This window comes from Phodopus roborovskii, unplaced genomic scaffold (genome assembly GCF_943737965.1).
Source record: "Phodopus roborovskii unplaced genomic scaffold, PHOROB, whole genome shotgun sequence".
In the NCBI taxonomy this organism is placed as follows: Eukaryota; Metazoa; Chordata; class Mammalia; order Rodentia; family Cricetidae; genus Phodopus; species Phodopus roborovskii.
Genome location: NW_026126546.1, coordinates 9,965,519 through 9,990,882, shown reverse-complemented (window position 1 = coordinate 9,990,882; position 25,364 = coordinate 9,965,519). Strand labels below are relative to the sequence as shown.

The 25,364-nt window shown below is 50.6% G+C and overlaps 1 protein-coding gene across 3 annotated transcripts; it reads right to left on the bottom strand.

Annotated features, from left to right (window-relative positions):
* Positions 1-2,934: 2,934 nt before the first annotated feature.
* On the bottom strand, positions 2,935-20,922 carry Patz1 (POZ/BTB and AT hook containing zinc finger 1). Of its 3 annotated transcripts, none has more exons than XM_051200358.1 (5): positions 19,390-20,922; positions 17,930-17,993; positions 12,103-12,274; positions 5,784-5,921; positions 2,935-4,401 (listed from the first exon to the last, which is right to left on the bottom strand). In XM_051200358.1, the coding sequence occupies exons 1-5, from the start codon at positions 20,658-20,660 to the stop codon at positions 3,983-3,985; spliced, it is 2,064 nt and encodes a 687-aa protein (XP_051056315.1). In that variant the 5' UTR covers positions 20,661-20,922; the 3' UTR covers positions 2,935-3,982. The 3 variants fall into 3 exon arrangements, with proteins under 3 accessions (XP_051056315.1, XP_051056317.1, XP_051056318.1); XM_051200361.1 differs by having other exon boundaries at positions 4,224-4,401; positions 5,784-5,856; XM_051200360.1 differs by lacking the exon at positions 5,784-5,921.
* Positions 20,923-25,364: the final 4,442 nt, after the last annotated feature.

Sequence of the window (25,364 nt, the reverse complement as noted above, 5' to 3'; positions counted from 1 at the left end):
GCCTCCTGCATGCAGTAGGGCAGAGCAAAGAACACACGGCTAGGCGTACCTCAGGGCTCTAAGATCCTGTTGGACAGGAGATGTGGTAAAGCCACAGCAGTCCGTGGGAGAATGGCACAAAAACCTGGTTGCACTGCTGGGTTCGTCTCATTGGATTGCCTACAGCTGTTTGGAGGAAGCCGCTTAATGGTTAAAATGGTACTGCCTTTTTTGAGTAGCTGTGAATCAATACATGTGAAGGTTCAGGCAGGTGCCTGGCACCCTTAATATGCCATTATTATTAATGGTTACTGTATTTATTTGGAACATCATATGGCTGGAAAATGCCATAAAGGCCTGACATATTTTAAAAAAGACCCACAAGTGGGGACTTTACTTGGGGTATACCAAGTAGGAAGCAAGGGGTCGGCCTGGGAAATCCAAAGGTAAGTTACATGCAGTTAGTTTGTGGGGGCGGGGATAACGATGCTCAGAACAGGAGGCCTGGATAGAAGCCATTACTCATTCTCACAGGCAGTCTACTTTTGTACCCAACTCCTGATAACATCCCTCTGCTTTACCACAACCCTCCCAGTCATTCCTGTCATGCCCACTGTACAAGCAAAAAGGCTAACTAGGCTTGGAGAGTTGCCAGAATTGTAAAAAGTACCCCACAGCTGTATTTGGAACTGCCACAGCCCACCTTGTTAAGTATCCAGGTTCTACTTTGCTGGTGATCAAGTTTCTGCGTAGCTGTGTTCACTAGGGTTTCTTGGGGCATAGGCTCTCCCTGACCTTCACAGGGTAATCTACCATAGGAGCTGAGTACAGGGCCTCAGTCTTGGCTTGTCATCATGGCCCACACCTTCCAGCAGTAGTCGGGCTAGCACTATGGTGTGCCTGGACAAACCTTTACTTCAGTAAAGCCCAGGGAAGTTCAGGGTATGGTCCCAATCATGCGTGTGCGTGCACGTGCATGTTCTAAGTATGAAGAGCCTGTTTACCCCCAGCCTCTGTGCCTGTTTCTCACTTGCAGAAGTGGGCTGATAGTAACAGAACCAATTTCATGGTTGTGCTAAAGACCATGTAGAGCCTTAGCTTGTGATGGTGGTCTGCTGAGGAAATTGTGGCTTGGAAATTTGCTCAGGAGCAAAAGCAAAAGTTCTCTACCCTGGGCAGGTGTAAAGGAAGGACAACCCTGTCCGTGTTTCTCAGCTTTTCTGTCTGGCATGGAGCCCAGGAGTGGAGCAGGCAGGAGCACCTGCCTGCTTTGTTTTCACTCCCTGCCATGAGACACCGACAGAAACTCTTCTGCAGCTACACTCCCCATTTGCCCAGGGCAGGGCTACTAAAGGCTTCAGCAGGACTCAGGCCACGCATGTCAAGTCCCTGGCTCAAGGCCAGGTCTATACTTTAACATAAGTATAATCAGGTTCCAAATTGTGTAATGGTCACAAAGTTGCATGTATGCTAAAATTCCAGCATGCTCAGTCAGCCTTTCTTTGCCTACTAACATTAAATGGTCAACCCTCTATTCTACAGTCCACAATGCCTAGCAAGTTACCCAAAAGTTCATGTAAGTAGATGACTATTTAAAAAATCTAGCCAGAAGTTCTGCCTTCAAATCAGAAAAGCAATGTGGGGGCTGGAAAGATGGCTCAGTGGTTAAGAGCACTGGCTGCTCTTCCAAAGGTTCTGAGTTCAATTCTCAGCAACCACATGGGACTGAAGCTCTTTATGGCATGCATGCAGACAAAGCACTCATATATAAATAAACAAACAAACAAAAAAGTAATATGATGTTCCCATTAATTCTCCTTAGTGGCTGGGAGTTGGTGTCACATGCCTTTAATCCCAGCAGGAGGCAGAAGCAGGTGGATCTCTGTAAATTGGAGGCCAGCCTGGTCTACAGAGCTAGTTCCAGGACAGGCTACAGAGCAATATAGAGAAACACTTGTCTCGAAAAACCAAAAAAAAAAAAAAAATCTCCTTAGTGGGGTTGAGAGAAAACTCAGTAGAGTGCTTGCCTTGAAAACATCAGGATCTGAGGTTGAGCCCCAAAACCTGTGTAAAAAAATGCCAGGCACAGGGGTGTGCACTTGTAATCCCAGAACTGGGAGACAGGTGGACCCTGGGGGACCTGCAGGTTAGCCAGCCTAGCCTACTGGGTGAACTCCAAGTCAGTGAAAGAGCACCTCAAAAAACAGGTGGGTGGAGGCTGTCCCCTGGCATCCATGCGTGTTAAGCACAGACATGCACAGAACTAAGAATACCTTCTCTTCATACATTCACAACTAATGAACAACAGAACAAGCTAGGTAACATGTGTGTCGGGGGGACCTCAAGTGTCTATTTAGAGCGCCCTGGTCATAATGTTTTTCTCCCTGCCATGTCCCTCCGTGGTTCCAGCATGGTCATTGCCTTGACCTAACACCTGCCTCATACCTCCCTGGGCCAGCCATCCTATCTACTAGCTGTCACTAATCATCACCTTTTGATGTTTTCCTCTTGCTTATTAGACTGCTTGCTTGTTAACCGGAGCAGTAATTTTGTTTTGTTTTTTTCGAGACGGTTTCTCTGTGGCTTTGGATGCTGTAGACCAGGCTGGTCTCGAACTCAGATATCCACCTGCCTCTGCCTCCTGAGTGCTGTATTTAAAGGCATGAGTCACCATCACCAAGCTCTCCCAGTAAGTCTTAATGGGCTGTTTTGTTCATTATAGAGCCTGAGAACATACCTGGTATACAAGCAGTGAGAAGGACTGAATGTTTGTTGAGTAAATGAGTCATGAAACAATGTGTTTTGGTGGGAACATGTACTGTCAGGCACAGTGGGGCTGGCACAATGGAGAAGAAAGAAACCTCTTGGGAGCCGCTCACTGCCCCTCCCCGACAGGGGGACAGATGTCCAGGTCCCAAAGACACAGTTGAAAAACTGGACTCAGGGGAGCAGGCAGAGTATCGTACTAATGTTTTTAATATAGTCTGATCAGATCAATTCACATCACAAGGTCAACCTGGGCTTGCTCAAGTGTAACACAACCAAGGTACACAATGTTTCTACCTGAGGCACTCCTACCTTCCTGGCCCCCAACACCATTAAAACCTCTTCCTGACCAGACTGGAATTTTTTTTTAAAATTTTGCATAAAACTATTTCTTCCATAGACTTCAAACACCTAGCCAAATTAATTATTGTACATCTAAACAAAGTTTAATACTAACCCTAATGTGTGACTGCGGTTTACAAAGAGCTCTGTGTCACCTGGGGTAGCTTTCAGTAGCAATTCACTACAACTGGTCCTAAAAATAACAATAATAAGAATTAGAGAATCAAACCCAACAGCAAGTTGAATGGTTAAAATCAAGTAAGAAACTGGAATTTGGGGTAGAGGTGTCCTCAGTAGATGAGCTTGTCCTGGCAGTGAAGTGTTAGCTTCCAGCAGCTCAAGAAGACCAGGGCCAACCTCAAAGGGCTCTTAGAGGACACTCATCCTATATGGTCCATGGGATGCTGTAGGTTTCTGGCTTTCTTAAAAATAGTTGGCCATAAGAGGGTAGAGACCCAACTGTAATTTCTTTTGAGAATATAGGAAGGGGGTGGGGAATGAGGAACGAAAGAAGTGGGAAGGGACCAAAACTACCAAAGTCCAAGAATGCCTTGGAATTGAGGTTCAGGATCACCAAGAACTAAGCACCAGAAGTTCTGGCTTCAGACCTAGAGGAAGCAGGACTGGTACTGGCGGAGAGGCCTATGTAGTGTTTTCTGCCCTTGTCCCATACTGGGTCTCTCAAATATTTCTGCAGAGTATCAGATGAGAGTCTGTTTCTAAGACCATTGGGAGGAATGGGTGATGGACAGGGAGGGGAGCAGGGTGGGATAGGGATGGGGGTTAAAATGAATAAAAATCTCTCAGCTACAGAACCCAAAGACATCACTTCCCTCTGCATTCACAGCATTTCTCAGCAGTCCCCAAAGGCTGTTGTGTGGGGACACAGCATGTCTCACTTCCCTTCCGGCCCCATGGGCTGCTGGTCCACCTCAGGATCCACTAAAGATGACGCAAACGCTGACTGAACAATCTGAAATCCAAAGGACTCAAGAAGAGACATGTTCTGCTGGGGAGAGAAAGGTGAGCCAAGGGTAGGGCCTAAGTCCCCCAAAGGACCCCCAAGGGCCCGGACATGCACCTTCTGGATGTGTTTGTTCAAGTAGGACTTAGAACGGAAGAAGCTCCCACATTCAGGGCATGGGTACTTCTTCTCCCCATCAGACTCCATTTTGTTTTTAGGGACTGCCATGTCGCAGGAGTAAGAGCCGTTGGCACTCTGTTTCTCTGGTGTCTTCAGGTCACTGGCATCTGAGAGGTCACCATAGGAATCAGAGCTCTCAATCAGATCCTGATGTGAGCATTTCTGGCCTTCTATGAAAAAACAAAAGAGGGAAGAGATGAGGCCAGGCACTGAAGCTGTCCCCTCCTGGAGGAGCCATGAGAGGCCAGCTCACAGGCTCTGGAGGGCCAGCTTTGGCCATTAGCTAACCTGGCAGAACCCATGGAGGTTTGGCTGGTCTGTCTAGGAGCCTAGAATGCCTATGGGGCAAGATGACTGTGTCCTGGGGCCACCAGCCTCCCTCACTGTAAACCTTTCATGCAGATGTGTGTAGGGTTCACCATCATCTCAGCCTGCTTCAGGGAAGGAAGGCTAAGAGGGGATCCCTCCTACTTTTGCCCAGAACAACCCAGAGGCCCCCATTCCTAGGCAACTCCAGAGGTACCTCTGGAGTAAGACTACTCTGATTATGATGAGCAGATGTGTCTGTCGGTGGCTTGTCCCCTGCACCAGACCAGCGGCTACTGTCACAAAGCAGGCAAAACTAGAACCACAAGATAGATCCTTTACTCAGCTACTTCCTACTGATGGCTCAGACCGCAAGCAACCCTTATATGAGGCCTATACAATCTTTCCACTTCTGCAAAGACCCTTCCAAGGGCCATACAGCCAAAGTACAAAGAAGAACAGCAACTCGGAACAACTCTGTCATCTACACCAAGAAATGGCCCTTACTACCCTGCCTTGCCTGGCCCACACTGGAGTCTACTACCAACTAGCAGCTTCCTGCCTGGGTCCAGAGAGCCATGTCAGGATGGGAGGTCTGTGATGGGAGCATGGAGCATGCCATCTCTACCATCTGCCATGCCCCTGGTGAAAAGGCAACATCATGACATACACCCAAACAACACAAACCAACAAGTTAACAACAGTGAGTCTGGAAACGCTTGTCAAACAAACCAACTCCAAGTCAGAGACAATCAGGTAGGTAAGCTCATTTACTGCCATGCACCTCACAAATGCAGCCAGAGACTCTTTGGAAATGGCCACTTGTGGCAACCAACCACCAATACCATGAAAGAAGCCAGCCATTGGCTCCCACCCACCCACAGGATCAACCAAGGAGAAAGCATTCAGCCGTAGGTCCACACCATCCTACAAGGCAACAGGCAGTGGATAGACCCAGAGTAATTCATCAGTCATGCAGTGCTCCTCTTCCTGCCCTAGGGAAACCCTGCAGGGCTCCAGACAATGGGGGCTAGCCAAGAGGAAGGAAGGAAGGAGGAAGGCTGGGGAAGAGGAGGCAGGCTGGATCAGCAGTACCCTAAAGCCTCACTCACTGTTCTGGAGTGAGACACCTGTGGTAACTCTGTCCTGGAGAGCACTGCGATTCTTGCCTCCCCACCACCCGGCCCAGCGCCCCCACAACACAGTCTGCGCAGAGAAGCAAAGTGCAGAGCAAGGGGTCGCTTGCCTTTGTTGCCATAGGTCCTGGCGCAGTGGAACGCTGCTCCCCCATTCAGGATGGGTTCCTGGTGCCTGGAGACCTGGGGAAGGGGAACACCGTGGTGGGTTTTAACATGGACCTTTAAGTAGGAGGCAGAGGAGAAACCTAAACAAGACAAAAGGAGATGAGATCCCACAGCCAGCAAGAGATATCTCTCTGCTCCCCATGCCTTTTCTTTGGCAGCTCTGGCTAGCATTCCCTGGTCAGCTGGACCTGGAAGGGGTTCTCTCTCTGCCTCAAAAACATCTGCAATCACATCAGGCCATGAGGTCAGGATGGAGAGTGCTCATCCACAAGTCAGCTTCTCTGTAAAGGCTACATTGAAGGGCCCAGGTGGTTTGAGTGATGTCACACAGGCTATGTCAGCTGTAGAGACCATGGCTAGAGACATGGTCAGACAAGCATATGGGGCTCCAGCCAGCGGAAGCCTGCTTATCACTTACAGGGAAACCCGGTTGAGATAAAGGGAGATCGCTCCCTGTCTTCTACCTGTTGGAGCATGCTCTATTTTTAACTTTTCCACCTTCAGAACAATGATTTAAGAAATGGTTCCACCTTCTGAAGAGCAGAGACGGAGTCACAGAAAAGTGGCATCATGGTCATCCCTTATCCACAGTGGTCTTCTCCGTCTGGGTTAGGAGTATCCAGCAGGTTCTCAGGACGATCTCCAGCCATCTTAGAGCAGCTCCATTTTAATTCTTGGGCTTCAGCCAGTTTAAGGCACAAGTATTTCAGGCTGGAAGAATGGATCTTGGGCCAGTTTCCACAAGTGTCACAGGCCTCGCAAGGACGACAGTCACAGAATTGGGCAGGCCAATAAAACAACTGACTTGAGTTTCACAGGAAAGAAGTATGCCATCGACTTCCACCATAGTCAAGGATCAAAGAGGACCTTGAGCAGGAACCAAAGCTTTTAGTGTAATGCTCACTTAGTGCCGGTGCCCTGATTTTGTTCTGTTAATCCAGATCTGGCCAGCACATTCCTCAGGTACTTCTAGGTACTTCTGCTTCCATCTACGTTTGAGTTTTTTTTTTTTTTAACACTTCATTATAACTTTTGGTATTTTGAGAGAAGTTTCTTCATGGAGCCCTGGCTGTCCTCGAACCCACCTGCCTCTGCCTCCCAAGTGCTGGAATTAAAGGCGTGCGCCACCACTGCCCACCACAAGTCAGATTCTTAATTCTTTTGCTCCCCCATCGCCTTTCTCCCAGCAGCTGCTGAGCCGTTACTGTGTCTCTGTGTGGTGGCGGCTCTGTTCTTGGTTGTCAGTTTAACTACACCTGGAATTAAGTAAGAACCAAGCGGTTGGGGACACCTGTAAGGGACTTTTTTTAATTAAATAATTTGAAGTGAACCCACTTTTTAGTCTAGCTCTTCTGAGGTGGGAAGATCCACCTTTAATCTGGGCCACACCCTCTGCTGGCAGCCTATATGAAGACATGGAAGAGGGCTTGCTCTCTTTGTCTGCTTACTGTCACTTTCAATGGCTTTAGAGCTTACTTCTTTGGGATTCTGTCATCTATTGACCAGCCTCATGAACTGAACAAATAATGGATTCTCAGACCTTCTGTTGGTAGACAGCCACTGTTGGAATAGCTGGAGCACAGCCTGTAAACCACTCTAATAAATCACACACACACACACACACACACACACACACACACACACACACTTCATTCTATCAGTATCAGTTCTGTTCCTCTCTGACAATATATTCTGATATTTTTCTTTCAAATTCTAATAAAATTGCCCTTGAGCTTCAAAACAAACAAAAAAGTCCTTTGGACTTGTGCAATAGGGTCCATTGTTGCCACAATTATGTTATAATGAATGTGTTAGAATGGGCTGCCAGGAAACAGAGGGCTGGCCTGTGGGAACCTTCTTTAGCAAATACTCTTGAGGACAGCAGGTGGTGGCGGCCTTGAGGGAAATGTCTGATCAGGAGAATATTTCCTTTCTTAACAGAGAGACTTCAAAGATTGGCCTGGATCAGGTGCGAGTTGTCTAGCCTGCCTGGGAAGCTGTCTTGGGCCATACTTAAGTGCTTGTCTTGGGGCCAGATACTGGAGGACAGACATTCCTAGGAAGCAGGCTACAGTCAGGAATGGATGGGCAAAGCTAAAGGGAAGAGAAGGAGGCTTTCAGCCCCATCCCTCCAGTTGGTGTTGTAAAGCTCTCTAACACATGACAAACAGGACACAGTGGCCCCAGAAACCAGCATCAAAACTTTCTGGTGATACAATGCTGCCACTTCACAAGAGTATTTCTTTGGTTTTTCATTTCTTTGAGGCCTCTGAAGTAGAATGAAGCCCCCTCATAGCATGCCAGAACAGGTCCACAGTAATCAAAGTAAATGGGGGGAAAAATGCACCAGGAATTATTATCACTCTGTGTAGGGAAGATACAGCAGATACTCAATAAAAAGCATCCTGCATGTTCCTAAAAAACATTCTGAGGAATATGTGCCTGGATCCTCTTGACTTTCCCCTGGTTGCAGATGGTACTATCTGTAGCAAACTTACTTGGAAGGTGGCAAGAACAGATCCACAGCTGTCACTTAAAGCCCAGAACTTAAACACAGCAGCTCAGCAAGTCAAGTGTTGGGAAGAAAATGAATCTGAGTTTCTGAGCACAACGTATCTTTGAGGCCTGATGTATTTAGCTGACATTCTAAGTTCACCCACCTACTCACTGATTAACCAAGAGCCAAAGGCAGCTTGTTGTAGGGCCTCTGTGATGGAAGTATTGTGCACACATGTGATTGCTTGCCAGTAAGTCTCTCCTCCTCCAGAAATGGAGTTTGTTAATGGTGAAAGGCCACTGTTCTTCAGTTGTATTTTTTCTTAATGGTGTCCCTGCAGTTCACATTCATGTCCATGTCCATGCAGAGATTGGGGACTGCTTGTTCTGTGTCTAAACCCTGGAGGGGCCAAATCTAACAGTGCATTAAGACCACCAGTACAGGAGAGTGGCATAGTGCTACCTTGCTATACATGTGTTCATCTGACAGGAAGAAATTCCTTTGTGGTTTTTTTTTTTGTTTTGTTTTGTTTTTCGACACTGTTTCTTGTTGTAGTCCTGGCTGTCCTGGAACTCACTTTATAGAGCAGGCTGGCCTTGAACTAGAGATCCTTCTGCCTCTGCAACCCAAGTGCTGGGATCAAAGGCTTGCACTACCATACCTGACCTTTTCTCTGCACACACGTGTATATGTGTGTTTAAATTATTTTTACTTTATGTACATTGTTGTTTTGCCTGCAGGTATGTCTGTATGAAGGCATCAGATCCCCTGGACAGGAATTGCATATAGTTGTGAGTTGCCATGTGTGGTGATATTTTGTTTATGATCTAATAAAGCTTGCCTGAAGATCAGAGTGCAGGGCTAACCACACTAGTTAGCCACAGAGGGCAGGCAGTGGTGGCACACACCTTTAATCCCAGCACTCAGGAGACAAAGGCAGACGAATCTCTGTTAGTTCAAGGCCACTCTGGGCTACACAAAATTGATCCAGTCTAAAAGAGAGACAGGCAAGTGGTGGTGGCTCACTTCTTTAATCCCAGTTCTTGGGAGTGACATGCCTTTAATGTCAGCACTAAGGAGGTAGAGACAGGAAAGCATATGGCTGGGCATAGAAAAGAATGTAAGGTGGGAGGAGACAGGAGTCACTGCAGTCTGAGGATGCAGTCTTTGGTTTGAGCATTGGTGAAGGTACTCTAGTGGCTGACCACTGTACTTCTCTGCTCCTTTAAGAACAATTAGAATTTGTGCTACAGCCATGTGCGTGCTGGGAATTGAACCCAGGTCCTCTGGAAGAGCATCTGGTGCTGTTAACCACTGAGCATCTCTCCAGCCCCACCTTGTATGTTTTGTTTGTTCTGTCTTATTATAGAAGGGCTTGGCTGGCCTGGTACTCCTGTCACAGGAGGAAGCCTCTAGGCTTGAACTCTTCCCCTTCTATGTGACATTGGCTGGCTTGGAATTTAAGCTGTCCTCTTGCCTCAGTCTCTGAAATGCAAAGATTACAAGCAAGAGTCAAAGTGTGAGGCCAGCCTGGGCTTCATGGCAAGGCTGGAAAGATGGCTCAGTGGTTAAAAGCACTCCTTCCTCTGAAACAGCCCCCAATTTTAGTTCCTAACCCACATAATTGCTCTCAACTACCCATAACTCCAGTTCCAGGGGATCCAAAGCCTTCCATAGTACATACCAATGCACATGGTATGTATACACACACACACACACACACACACACACACACACACACACACACACAAAATTAAAAATATTCCAAAAAAAGTAACAAGTATTATTGGGCTAAAGATACCTGTAAGTTCACCTGATTCGGTCTTATCTCCAGGTGCTCTATCACCGAGTCACAACCCCAGCTCTAAGAACATTCATTTATTTAAGCCTGGTAGCTTCCATAGGGCAAAAGATGACAGAGCCCCCCATCCTCTTCCACCCTCTTGTTTGTTTTGTTGGCGTCTGTGTGACGCTGTCCCTTTTGGTCATCCAGAGGCAGCATCAGCTTTCCCTCGCCCGAGAAGGCTGCAGCTCTTTCCTCCTCTGAGCTCCCAGCATGGGTTAGACCTGGAGGAAGGGGTCTTGCTGCTGTAGACTGCTCTCTAGCCTGTGACCCCACAGGCTTGGTGAGGTCTGGGTTTACTCTTTGGAATTCCACACCTTGGTCACATGGCTCGTGGCTGGTGTTCAAGTCCTCTTTGCAGCTCTTGAGGAAAACTGTGTCCTAATGGGTTAACTTCGTTGCTGCCCTCACCTGGGCTGCTCACAGCTGTCCTTTCCTGTCATCTGGATTGGACTGGACTGGACTGGACTTCTGGTTTTATTAACATCCTTCACCACTTTTAGCAGTTCTCAGCTCTGCCAACTGAGCTAGTTCCAGGATGGTAATGTCACAGGAAACTTGACAAAGTCCTAATGTCGCATTTTGGCAAGTTTAGAGTTATTTGGGGGTACTTTCTGGAAGCCAGGTTAGGATGCAACAAGGCAAAACCCAGCTTTCTAAGAATCTGCCCTCACCACCCCACTGTTTGCTTCTAGAGGAAAACAAGAAGCAGCTGAAGCAGCTAGTGGTTGCATCACAGCAGATTTCCTAGTGGAACAGGAATCAGTACTAGGTGGCGATTGAGGCAAATCCGAAGGTGTGTGTTGTCCCTGGAAGCCACCTAATTCCAGAACTCCAAGAAAACATCTAGCCAGCCGAGTGCCTTCAAGAACTGTGGGATACAGGAAGACAGCACCCTGCAGAGGTCTTGTGCCTTGTCCAAACCAGACTATCAGGAAGCAGCATCAAACCATTTTACCATTTTACAATATAAGGAGGGGCGTCCCAAAGATGCAACTCCTTGTGGATTCAGAGAACTCTCAGCTACCTTCTGTTGGGGTCCTCACAGCAACCCCATGAGATGGAGAGGGGGAGGCTCTTGATCACTTTTAAGAGAAGAAGCAAGGCAAGGAAAGCCCAGAGCTACATAGCAAGGGGCTGTCTCCCGATTCCTGGTTCAATATTGAACCCACTGAGTCAGAAACTAGACTTACAAAAATATTGACACAAGAGTGCCCCAGGAAACAACAAGCAACATGCCCAACTGGCCAAAGCAAGCATAGAAGGAGGCCAAAGAAACAGCCTCACCCCAACCTCCTCAAGCACAGACCCTGCTTGCAAACAAACTCCCAGCACTTCCAACAGCCAACTCTACCCAGCAGAGCCTCAGGGACAAGCCGTACTTCAACACAACACTGCTGCCTTGGCTACACACTACATAGGCCAACCTTAGCCTCAAGCGCACTGCCCTGCTCAGAGTACCTTCTACCTGTGTCTTTCATCAAGGCCACAATCTGCTTGGAATATTTTTTAAACATTTATGCCAGAAATTTTTTGTCTCTTGCTCATCTCCAGATCCAGCCTCCTTCCCTGGCTGTTGAATCTCACATGCCAACGAGTGTGCCAGCAGGGCCCTTTTATAGCCCATTCAGGTTAGTGACTCCTAGGCAACCTCTAAAGGTTTAGTATATTTGTGAATTCGTCCATCCTGCCACTTGGGCAGGTGTATTTGACTCCGAGCGTGGGGGGATCACCTCTTTCCTTCTGTTCCCACCAATATTCTCTTAAGCACCCAAGCCTCTCTGAAAGGAAGAGGTCTCAAACAACTAGCTGAGTGATATGCTCAAAACCTAGGTGAGGCCATTTTTCATTCAGTGGGGCGGGTGGGCTCCCCACAAGATCAGGTCCATCCTCTGAAGTGAGGGAGCAGTGGGGGAATTACCTCGGTTACAGATGCTGCAGAAGTTGCTAGGCCCCTCGCTGTGCTTTTTCAGGTGGTCTGCCATGTACGCTGCCCGCAGGTACTTCCCACACACCTGGCAGGGTACCTTGTCTTCGTGGCAGGCCAGGTGGGAGCGCAAGCGGTCTCGAGTAGCAAAGGAGGCATTGCAGGTCTGCATGTAGAAAGCAAAACAGGAAAAGAGGATGAGGAACAACAGACATCTCACACTTGACAGAGTACACGAGGAAGCAAAGCCCCGTTCCAGGTTATCTTGTGAAATCAGTCTCTTTAGAAAACTGGAGGGCTCAGCTACGGCTTTACACACAGTGCCAAGTGGCTGTCCATCCTTCCCACAGTGCTGTTTCATGGGATATGAGTTGGAGTTATTGGCTCTTCACCACAGACAAGCTGAAAACATGGCCAGCTAAGTCCTATGCTGCTCAGTTACTGAGTTAAGAGTTAAATATTTGTTCATTTTTTTCTTCCCCACCCCTTGGGTTTTTCAGACAGGGTCTCATGCAACTCAGGCTAACCTGAAACTCTAGTAGCTGAACTTGACCTTGAACTGCTCATCATTGTGCAGAGTGCTGGGTCACAGGTGTGCACCTTCGCATCCATTCATTCTTAAAAGCACAAAGCACTGGCTTTAGGAGCACTGGCTCTCATAAGCGAGTTACCACCCATAAACCAGTTTTCCTGTTCCCCATCCCAGATTTCCCCTTACTGCTTTATACAAAGAATCCAATGTATTTGTTCCACTCAAATATGACATTTGTCTTGGCCACAGGGAAATGGAAAGGCAAGACAAAGTACAAAAATAACACACAATGTCCTTGTAGTACGAATTTTAAAAGTAGCTTATAAAATAAGTGGTAGTGTCAGTTCTGCTAATGTGAGAATGGAGAAAGTAGGCTTTAGGCAGTAAGAGCATTTGTGCAATGTTATGTTGAGGAAAGGATGATAAGAACAGTGACACCAGCCTGCAGCATTGATTAAGCAGGCTCTGAGCTCAGACTGATAGAGACATTTTCCCTATGTGGTTCATCCATACAACAGCCCCCTAACGCATGCTGTTAGCCCTGCACTCTAGGAGTCTGCAGCCACGGAAAGGAACAACCCAGCACAGGCACAACCCAGCGCACCTCACAGCCAGGCCCTGCGGCCACGATGTACCGGTCAGAATGAGGGTCCAGCTTCCTAGCAATTATCTCTCTCCAACATCCCTTCCTTTGTTAGGTCATGCAAAGGCTGGGGTGCCTTGGGAAACACAGAATGTCACAAAGCCTTGAAGAGGTGGATCCAGTGGCTTTCAAAGTTATTTTGGTTCCACGGAGATGCCTCAGGGGCTAAAGTCAATTTGAACTTAAATTTCTATTCCTTGTGTGTGCTCTCTGCTTTAGAGTGTAAGAAAAAGCAGCTTTCACATTTGAGGGTGCTGCTATTCATCCACTGACGAGGTGCCACCCCATTAACTTGCCAGAGAGGAGCTGCCTCTGTTCCCTATTTAGAAGTGGATCTTGATAACCTAAAATCTCAAGGTAAGTGTCTGGACACTGTCAGCACATACACACGTGTATCTTCTTACTGTACAAAGCATGAAGCCGATGGCAATGCCATGGAGGTAGATGCCGCCACCATTTCCCTCCTCAACCTCAGACCTCTACACCAGCACAAGCCTCCTGTTCCTGTCATCACAAGTAAACAGTACTAACCTGATCAGGTTCTGCTTTTATGTTTTTTTGTTTAATTCTTTGACAAACAAGGAAGCTTACTTTAGAAAGTGAACTTGCCCAAGGTTCAAGTAATAATAAAGGAGAAATCTACACACCCTGACCAGTCTCCAAGTCATCTTCCAGCTACACAGAGGTCTCAACCAATCTATAGCTGGGCAGATAGATGCCCTGTGAGGATGCAGGACAGCTGAGTTGAGAACTGGCTTCAAGTCTATCCCTTAGCACTTCTGAAGCCAAAAGAGGTGCAGCCCATGAAAGAAAGGTGTTGGTATCCAGTTCTGTCCTGGGGCAAGGATGTGCAGGCATACTCCAGCACCTGGGCAACCCAGAAAGCGTCTTGGATATTCAGTCTCACAGTCACAGGATGACCCAAGTCAGGGGTGGTATCATGACCACAGACAGTGAGAGGGGAATTCAGACTGTAAAGCACAGCGGGGGCTCTCATAAATACCTGCGGGGAGAGGTAGACGGTTCTTCATCCAAGGACAAGAGATAGCTCTGATAAAGATCCCAGAACTCCCTACCCCTGCAGCTATGAGAGTGGGGGTGTTCGGTTTTGTTTTTTGAAACAAGGTCTCACCATGTAGCCCTGGCTGCCCTATAACCCATTCTGTAGACCGGGCTGGCCTTGAACACAGAGACCCACCCGCCTCCTTTCCAAGTAACTACAAGAAAGTTTTAAGCCTCAGAACTCAAAGGCGCCGACATGAACCAGGTGAAAGTCTTCAATACCATCTTCCTTTTTCCAGGGAAAGGAAGCCTGAGGCTTGAAAGATAGCTTGTTTGCTTGTTTATCTTGACCATTTGTGGTCTTTCCTTTAAAGGCTTTGCCTTATCATACTTGGTACCCAAGATAATGGACAGCCAACTCTAGATTACCACAAATGGATCAAATATCTGGGGATTAACTGAGCAAAATTAAAATCGCAGATGCAGCTGGCTTTCTTTACCCAGCCCTCTACTGATTATGTCTCAAGGAGTAAGGCTAGCTACACCCGAGCAAACATAATTAGGAACACCAGTCTCCTATTGGAATAAAGAAGCCACAACAGAAACTACTACCTTGTTACAAAGCCAAACTAAAGTAGCTGTTGGCTTCCCTGTTCAATTGACCCTCTGTAGGTAGAGTCTCCAGACTTTTCTGTGTGAGTCCAAGTCTGGGCCAACTAGAACTTCAGACAGCACAGAACACAAAAGAGGCTGGTCACATGACCCAGGAGAGAATGAGAAGAGGCTAAGGGACCGACCTTACTTAAAGAGGTCACCCAGAACCTGAACCTCAGAAGAAAGAACTCCTCATCCTGCAGACATGGAGTAAACAGAAGGGCCCTGAAAGGGAGCCAGCCAGCCAACAGCCCAGTGTGACTGCCTGCTGGCTTGCAGTGCCTACTGTGCCCACAGCCAAGGCTCACACACAATCTGCTATTAGAGGAGGCATACCATCACCACTCCCCACTGAGCCTATCATGCTTAATGCTCACCCCACCTCACTACTAAAGCGTTCTGTTATGAATGGGGCAGCTGGAAGATGGGACCCCAGGAACACTAATGGGCATCCCCAACCCTAGGAGGCCTTAGCAGTCTGGAAGCCAAGAAAATATTTAAGGGTGACACAAAGTCCAGCTCAAGTGGCCCTAGCCGCTTTGTCTTGAGTGTACCCACACACACTCATCCTTGTCTGACCAGCCTCAGATGTGGGGCCATCAGAAGCAATGCAAGAGAGCTAAGACGCTCCAGCCTCTCAGCTCTGGCTGAATTCCAGGCCAGGACAATGGCTGGGGCATGTGAAGCACTTAAGGAGACTCAAGCCCGAGGCTCCCTGCCCCTTACCTTCTAAAGGCTTTTCTATCAGTCTGAGTAACAGGCCCCTTTCACCTAGAGCGCGACAGCCAGCACATCATACCTTGCTGGGTCCTCTTTAGAAGGTTATGGCTACAGGGTCAGGTCTGTGAGAGTGTGTGCTGACGAGCAGAGGCAGGGAAGGACTGACTCATACACCAAGGGACAATGATGCCAGTTGTTATGTCAGACCAAGGACAAAACACACAAAGTCTCAAATGTTAGAATGAAAACTTTTATCATCACTCCTGATCTCCCAGCAGAGTCTGCAGGGGTCAAGGGACACACCAAAGGGACCTGGGGGAGGGAGTGTCTATCTGCTTTGTCAGCCCCTAAAGCCATGTATCAATACAAAGCTACTGGTTAGTTTAGTTCTGAGCAGACCAGCTAAAAAAAAAAAAACAAACAAAAAAACATAAGCATCTAACTCACTAGGCAGAAATGAAAGGACTTTATAAGGAGGAAAAGCACAACAGCACAATGCACCCTCGGTGAAACTGGGCCAGAGGCTCCTCCGGAGGTGGAGTGACTCCCAGGTGGGAGAGGGTGGCCAAGGGAAGCACAGAAGCTGGGGCTTAGCTCCCGAGAACCACCAACTTCCAGTCACCCCAACAAAGTGGCTTGTCCAGGGTCCCACCTGTCACGGCAGTGGGAGGGGAGAGGACTGTTGAGAAAGGAACATGGAGGCCATGAGGCATTCCGAAAGGTGCTCTCGCTATCACTATTTGAGAACGTCAAGCTGGGGAATACTTTAGGACATCTTGGGAAAATCTGGGAATGGTGGGCAGGCACCATCTTGCTGGCCTCTCCCAAAAGCTGGGGTCTCTGGCCAGCCACCACTCTCCTCCACCTCTCCAGAAGGACCCAGGCTAGCCTACAGGCCACTGAGTAAAGGCCCGGCTGCCCTCTGGGGTTGTCCAACCCTGCCTCAAGTATCCTGGTGGGGCTGGGCAGAAGAGAGCATTGCTGGAGTGTGCTGGGCTCAGGTTTTCAATGGCTGGGAAGGGCTTTTTTAGAGAGAGGGAAAAGGCGGTATCAGGAACTGAATGGGACGACCTCCACAAAGCAGGCTGGGCAAAGTCCCATGATGGCAGGTCGCTAGGAAGAGGTTCCAGGGGCGGCAGGCCGCTGCTGCTCCCAACCCACACCTGGAAAAAGGGCAGAGAGTGCAGGTTACCCCCCCAAGCCACCGGGCACACCCCCACTGCCCTCTGGGTTGCTCCTAGCCTGCCTGGGGTTGCTCAGCACACTACCTGGGAGTCAGAATGTGCTCTGTGACAACAGAATCAGACGAAGAGGCAGAAAAGCAGCAAGGCAGAGATCCCGCAGGTCTAACTTGAGTCAGCATCCTTGGGAGAGGCTACCTAGCCATGCACCTGTGAACAATGCTAGCCCTTGGAGCTTGGTCAGACTGTGCACATCCATTCCTTCCTCTAAATCTCCCAGAGCCTGCCCTTGCCAGCAGGGTTAGGAGTAGCTATTTCTGTCAGAGGCTGTAGGAGTATGTAGCAACAGTACCTTGCAGTCAGTTGAACCACTTGCCGTAGTATAGGGGAGACAAGCACAAAGACAGTGGTGTACCTTTCATCACACAGAAATGCTCAGAGGCCAGGAAAGAAAACTGACTTTTCTAGGTGCCAGCAGAGCCCCCAGATCGAATTCAAGCAGACGGGAGAAAAGCCCAGTCTGGCCTTCCCTACATGACTCCACACTGGAAGAGAATGCCCTGCCTTGCTCTTGCTGTTTGTGCTGGAGATGGGACCACCCTCTCCCTACCTCCAGCCTCTCCTAACGTCATGCTTTCTCCACTGATGGAACCCACTCAGCTCAAACCAGGGCAAGGGTTGTTGGCTGGGCCACCAGAAGCCCTTTTGGAACCCCTACAGTTGGTACAAGCTACTGGGAACCAGCAGCCAGGCCCAGCAAGGTGTCTGACCCACCAGGACAACACTTGTGTAGTGTGGCCCACCAGTCAGGAGCCCAAGAAGGCCAGGACAGGAGAGCTAAGCAACAGAACTGAGGTAAAGACTAGAAACCAGAACCAAGTAACCAGGAAAGAGGCTCTCACCCTGGGGAAAGCAAAAGGGACTGGGGTATAGAACAAAGGACAGAGGGAGGGCATGGGAGAGACCGAGTGGGAGGTGTGTGCAAAGCAGTGGTCAGTGAGCTGGTCCAACACAGCAGGCTTGCTCAGGGCCAAGGCTGGGAGAACAGCAACATTCTTCTACCCAACTACATCATGGCCCAGTCCCTACCTGACACTTGTGAGGCCGCTCAGAAGTGTGCACCTGCTTGATATGTCCGTTCAAGTGGTCAGGCCTGGAAAAGAGGTCAACAAACTTTTAAAAACAAGACATCAAAAAAGATGGGCCAAATCTGGCCAGTCTCCCTCCGTTGCCCCCCACCCCCGCTCCTAGGGAGGACTCCACCCCAGCAAGACAAAGACAAAGTCACCACCAAGCCCTGGCTCCCAGGGCCTAAGTATCTCAGCCATTTCCCCCTGGGGGTTGGGGAAGCAAATGTTTCACTCTTGATCTAGCTAACCCCACCCCACCCCCAGTAGAAATTCAATGACTCCTAGGACCCGAGGCAGCAGCTTTAGAATGGCACAGGGAAGCCTTGCCCAGCCTTTCAGGGAGGGGGTGTGGGACTCATTGTCCAGACTAAAGCCCCTTAGAAGCTATTTGTTCCCCTCCCCCCAGCCTCTCCCGCCACAGCAGCCAATGAATGCCACCCGGATGGAATTCAGTCCCCAGAGGCCAGGGATGGAGTCTTAAGTCCCCAGCTGGGCTGGCAAGCCAGATGCCCGCCAGAGCAGGTGGGCAGGGGCTGTCTGACCGGTAAGACTGGTTGGAAGCTGGGGCCCCTCTGAGGGAATTCCCGGTCCCTAAGCTCACACACTCATGGTCCTCAGGATTCCAGTTAAAACCAGCCTCCTATTCAATATTCTCAAACTATTAAAAAAAAAAAAAAAAAAAAAAAACCCACAACCTGCTCCCAGGAAGTCCTCAGTCCCAAAGAAGGCTCACTAAAAGTTAAAAGGAGGGTCTCCGCCTTTCATTCTGTATTGAGAACAGAGGACCTGTGGGTTCACTGGATTCTAGAGACAGCAGGTCAGCGCGCATCAGATTCCGGTATTACTATTGCAAAACAGCCCCGAGTAGCCAGCCGGCTTTATGCCCCTCAGTACGAGGGTCACATGAGGGGCAAAGCTGGAGACTACAGCTGCAGGATGGCCTACTCAAACTGGTGGGGGATCTGGGCCTCGGGAGTGTAAGGAGTCCTAGACGCACTTGTTCAGTCCCTCCCTCCGCAGCCATTCAGGCGGGGAAAGTCGAGGGAGGAGCCCAGCCTCCCGCCCCCAGAGGGGGCCCCACGCCTGGTGCCGGAAACACAAAGGGAACCGGGGAGAAGAATGGGGAGGCCCAATGGCTCTGGCCTGAGGAATCCGGCCCCTACCCAGAGGCCTCCAGAGGATGAGGACAGTAGTGCTCTGGTGCCGGAGAACTTGCCTGAAGGGACAGATGCAGCTCTTGGCCGCACCATCTCAAAACTGGGAGTCTTAAACATTTTATTTAAACATGGCATGCTCTGTTAAGGTCCAGTGACCCTCCATCCCCACAAAATCCACATCCCCAGATCCTAGCAAGGAACTGTCTCTAGAGGTGTAACTAAGATAGTACACAGTAGAGTGGGGGAGGGGGGCATTCCTCACCTGGAGAAGCCTTTCCCACAGCTCTGGCAGATGTACGGCTTGCCCACTGACCCATCATGGGACCTCACATGGTAGGACATGCGGTCTTTTCTCTTGAACCGCAAACCACACACCGGACAGGAATACGGCTTCTCCCCAGAGTGGGACAGCTTATGCCGGTTGAGATGGTACACGTCACGGAAGATTTTGCCACAGATCTCACAAGCCACCTGCTTCCTGGTCCGGCTCCTCTTTCTGGGGCCGTCAGGGTCCTCTGTGATGGGTAGCCCATTCTCACCCAGCCTCGGAGGAGGAAGATCGATATAGCCCAACTGGAGGCTAGTGACGCCGTGCTGGGCCTCATGTTGCCGGAGCCGATTGGCATCAGTGAACACCTTCCCACACAGGCCACATGGAAGGATGCCTGCCTCTCTCAAGCCCCCTGGAGACCCAAACATGGAGTCCAGCAGGTTGGCCTTCCTGGGGCGTCCCCGGCCTCGCTTGCCAGTCAGTGGAGGAGCACTGGATGCCACATTGGGGAACGGAGAAGTCAGCAGTTGTGGGGATAGGGGTCCAGCCACCATGGGCAAGCGGTCCACCCCAGGTAACACAGGCAGGGAAGCTTGGCCTGCAATAGCTGCACCTGTGGCCCTGGCAGCTTCTTCCTCGGGCTGCATACTGCCGGCAATACCGTTACTGTTGGCTGCTAAGGCTGCCCCATTGGTCATGTCCAAAGGGAAGCCCAAGTCAGAGGTTCCAGGAGGGCGAAAGAGCATGATATCAGCCCGGGCAGGGGGCACCAGGATCTGCACGTTGGACTGTTTGATGACTTCCTGGCAGATCTCGATAACCGACCTCATCAGCAGGAACTTGGCGGCCGTCATGAGCTCAGGGAAGCTCTCTAGGCGCACTACAATTCGGGACGTGTAAGCGAAGTCCAGGATGTCTCCGAACACTTTGGAACTGATGGTGTGCATCTCCAGCTCGCGGCTGCCTCCAGTTCCACCGCCCGGTGCCGCCGCCGCGCCTCCTACATCAGCAGGACCCCCGTCTGCAGCTCCGCCGTCACCCAACTGGGCGCTGAACACAGACTCAAAGTACTCGCTGCAGGCAGCCAGTACCGCGCGATGCGCCGGGAAGCTCTCGTCGCCCACCCGTAGGAGCACGTCGCAAAAGCGCCCGCCGTTTTTGCGTTGCTGGTTCAGGTTGTGCAGCATCTCCGTACTGTGTCTGCTCACCTGGTAGGTGTAGCAGCCCGACGGGCCGCAGGAAGCGTCGTTGACCCGCTCCATGGCCGCTGCCCCCTCCCCGCTAGCCGGGCCGGGCACCAGCCGGTCCCCAGTCCTTTCCCCTAGGCAGCAAGACGCCTTGCTCGACCGACAAGTCACACTCCCCACACGTGCGGCCCGGGGCTCGGTAGTTCTCGCAGGTGCGCCCAGCGCACACGCCCCCTGCCCGAATCAGAACGTCTAGACCCAGCGGTGCACTGCCCCCGACATAGCCACCCCACCCCCTGCCGGACCCAGCGCTGCACTTGCTCTCCGCTAGCCCGCCTCCCTTTCTCGGTCTACCTTCCAGGGGGTAAACCAGCGAAGAGGTGCGCCCCTCCTGCAAACGCGGCCGTCACCTCCCCTCCCGCCCGCCAGGCGGCGCCGGCGCGCAGCCAAAAGGCGCGCGCGCGCAGGGAGGAGGGGTCCGCCGCGCAAGCGCAAGCGCGCGCTCCGAGGCTTTTCCCGGGCCCGCTGGGGGCGCGCGCTGCGTCCCCTGCAAAGCGCGAGCCGGGGCGGGGGCGCCGGAGCAAAGGAAACAAAAGGCGAAGGCGAAGGCGGCGGTCGGCGCGCACGGGGGCGGTGGCGTAGGCCGGGTCTTGAAGCCCGGCGAAGGCGGTGGCCGAAGCGAGTGGGTGGCAGCGGCAGGGTGGGCCCTTCCCCAGGCCAGGCACGGGTGGCGGCGGAGCGGCGGCGCTGCGGCCCCAGGCTCCGTGCGTTCGGAACGGAGGAAAGATGGCAGCGGCTGCACTTCCTCTTGCACTTTCACCCCTGGGGGGAGGAGAAGGAGGGGGCGATACCAACAACACCCCCCCCAGCTTGCAGAAAGAAAAAAAAGCAGCGAGCTCGGCGTGGGGGGTCTCGGTGGCCCCGGCCCAGCACGTGCGCACCGGGCTCCCTAGCCTGGGCCGCCTAGCGCTGCAAACTTTCCACTTTCTTTGTGCGGAGCACCCCCCCTCACCCAGTCGAGGATGCACGTCCCCCCATTCCCTATTTATACACCCCCCCTTGCAGCTCCGCTCCCCCCGCTTCCTGCCCCCCCTCCCTAGCTCCGCCAATGCTAGCGCAGCCTGAGCCCCCGCCTCCCCACCCCGCCCGCGGGGCCGGGGGGCTGCAGCCTCAAACCCACCCCCCCACCCCCGACCCCGACCAATACGATCCGAGGGACAAGCCAGCAAACCAGCTACAGCGGCCCCTCCGATGCCCGCCCAGAGTGTAGGCAAGCTTGCGGGAGGGGCGGCCCTGGCGTGTGGATCTGAGCCCCCCCAGCCTGCCTTGCGCACCCACAGGTCGGGCGGGCATCAGCACCCTGCCTAGCTCTCTTTGATGGCCGAAATCCCCACAAGTCGTCTGCGACCTCCTCCGTCTCCGCAGCCCTAAGGAGGACGCGGGGTCCCTGCCCGACACAAGCGGAACCTTCTACCCGATTCATACTGACCGAGGCAAATGGCCTGCACGTCTGGATAACTAGGGAGAGATAGGTCGTTCCCCCCACCCAACCGCTCCTTGTGCTTTGTGCCCCAGGGAGCCTGAATTCGCCTGCTGAGGGAAGACAGCAAATGATGGCGATGGACAAGATGGACAAAACCAGCGGCCCCTTCACATCCTAGCAGTTTTGAGGAAAAGTAGGGAAACCAGGGATCGAGAAATGCCCTCGATCTTCCCCCAAAGCCAGAAGCATGCCTAGCGCCTGCTGCCCTACAAAATGCCGGGCACTCTGACCACGGACCCTCCGGCCAGGCCTGAGCGCTTTGTCCCTAGACCGCCTGAGGATGCTACCAGATAGGATTGGACACGGAGGTTCGTCTGCTGGGGCCGCCGCTGAGCTATTGGGCTCAGAGCCTGAGACTGTAGGCAAGGCACGTGTACGGGCGCGAAGTTCCCACAGTTAGTTGCAAGAGGAGTGAAGTACGTATTCCAAACTTTACTACACGGTTCCAAACTGAGCGCTTCCATTAAACGAAGCGGTGTGTGGAAAAGCATTCTGGGTATTAGCATGCAAATGAACGGGCCCGGCTTTAAACTCTGCTTGGCTCGGATATATTCCCACCACCATGCGCCTAGTATAAGCCTAGCCATGCGCTCAGCGTGGCACTGTAAGAGAAACCTAGTTCAAATCCTAGACCTGAGCTCTCGGGTTGGTGCCAGTTACTTGGCTTCGGTGGACTAGTTTGGTAACCTCTACAATTGACAAAGCAGCTTTTCTCTTAAGAGTTGAGAATTCACACTCAGATAATGTATGACCCTCAGAATGAGGAGTCTTCCAATAGTACATCCCAGACTCCCTGGAGAAGATGATTGAGGCTTGAGGAAAACTCCCTGACCCTAAAGGAAGATCTGTCCCTTAAGCCTAAATAGCTAACAGCAAGCTAGTTATTGCCTTACTCTCTCGGTCCCAGCATTGTAGAGGCAGATTCTGGGAACTAGAAGTTTTTTTTGTGTTCAACTGTGCTTGCTGTTGAGGATTCCAAGACAGAGCATCCATCTAGTGTGTGTGTTCTAGGGCCCTGTTCTTTCCCAGACTGGGGTTGGGGAGCAGAAAGAGGAGGGTCTTACTACTCTGTCCATTCTACTCACAACTCCCCTAGATGTGCATGTTTCCAATTACACCAGAGAAAACTGGAAAAGTGATGAGACTTGCCCAAGGCCTCACTGCTGGTGGTGGAATCAGGAGTCCACCCAACTGTGGGTCCTCTCCGGGGGTCTGAACTCCATTGGTGGCTCCTGTGAGTTAGCGCTGGAACTCGGTGGGCTATGTTTAGAAAGCTGGGTGCGTGCAGGGCAGTAGTGGTGACTCACCCCTTTGACCCCAGCTCTCAAGAGACAGAGGTAGGTGGATCTCTGAGTTCGAGGCCAGCCCGGCCTACAGATCACGAGTTCCAGGAGAGCCAACCAAGGGCAGCCAGGGCTACGCAGACAAACCCTGTCTTGGAAAACAAAACAAGAAGAAAAAACTGGATGCCATAACTAGCTGCAAAGTGGAGTTCACAGGGCTTCTCACCCACAGGGCTCTAAGGAAAGCAAGGGACACAGCTCCTTTGCAATACTGATGCTGGAGTAAGCCTAGTGACTCAGGACCCCGCCTTGGAGGAGTGGCTAGGTGCAGGTGAAAATACCAGTCTTGACCCAGCTGATTGCAGCGCATTTATGCAGGAGCCAGAGTTTTTCTGTAACCCTGTTTTCCATCTCACCCATCTATTGGGCCCACAGAAATGTATTCTGTAACTTTAGGCTTCCGGATGTATTTATAGAATCTCAATAAGCAGCTCAGACTGGCCTAGAGTGTGCAATCCCCAGGGCTCTGCTTCCTGAGTGCTGCAATTACAGCACATACCACCATGCCCAGCTCCTGTGTTTACCTCTGCATGGGACCATCAGACCTCTCTATAGTGGCTGCACTTCACAGCTCCACCACACATACCTATCAAACCTCTTATGATCGAGCAGGCTGAGGCTCGGAGGGGTTAAATAACTTGTCCAAGATGACACGCCTGGGTCCAGACTAGCACCTCCCATCCTTTAAACCTCACCTACTAAGCATTCATTGATTGGTTTAACATGTCTGCCCGGTGAACAACTGAGATAAGTATTTTATGAAGGTTTTTTCCCCGCCACATCTGATGACAGAGCCTATTGCCTTGTTCTCAGTGTCTAGGCTACACCTTGAAGAGAAACAAGAGCGAGCTCACAATCCCTGAGTCTGCCTCCTGCTGCTGGCCTGTTGGACCTTCTACCGTTGCCATGGAAACTGTGTACCTCAGTTTTGGCTCTGCACCAGCTGGATAGCAAACTGAAGAGCATTATTGTCTCTCAGGCTAAGCAGAGCTGTCAAGGTCATTCATTCCTTCATTCATTCATTAGATTGATATTGATTGAGCACCTACTAAGCTCTTTGTTTTGTTTTGTGGGTTTTTTAGATGCTGGAGAATACAGTAGTAAACAAACTAGACTTCAGACCTTGCCACCAAGAATTCCAAAGCCCAGAGAAGCAGACAGACAAGAAATAAGGACACAGAAAAATCTTCTCTTTGCTTTTCTCCCAGTCCAAGTTCTCTCTGCTCACAGCCCTTTCTCCTGAACAAGTAAAGCTCATTTCAGTTTTTACAGCTCCCTTCTTTGTTCATTTTTTCCTGGTTGTGAAAACCAAGGAAATTTATGAAATTCAGGAAATATATGAAAGCAAAAGGAAAAATTAAATAAGGATCTGTGATGTTACCACCAAGAGTTAAAAGCTATAAGCCAGGTGATGGTGGCACATGCCTTAAATCCCAGCACTCAGTAGGGAGAGGCAGGTGGACCACTATGAGTTCAAGGCTAGCCCGGTCTACAATTTAAATTCAGGACAGCCAGGGCTCCACAGAGAAATATGTCTCAAAAAAAAAAAAAGAAAGAAAAAAGCTACCGATATGTCTTTTTCTACATATAGATAATAGATTTGCTTTGTTTTGATTTCTGTCTGTCTGTCTGTCTGTCTGTCTCTCTCTCTCTCTCTCTCTCTGGTTTTTTGAGACAGGGTTTCTCTGTAGCCCTGGCTGTCCTCAAACTCACTCTCTAGGCCAGATTGGCCTTGAACTCAGAGATCCACCTGCCTGTGCTCCCGAGTACTGGATTTAAAGGTGTGCGCCACCATTGCCTGGCGCTCTTATTATTTTTTCTGATAATTTTTAAGAATACTTTTAATTTATCCCTATATATAGTGAGCCTTGGTCACATGTAATCAAAATGTTC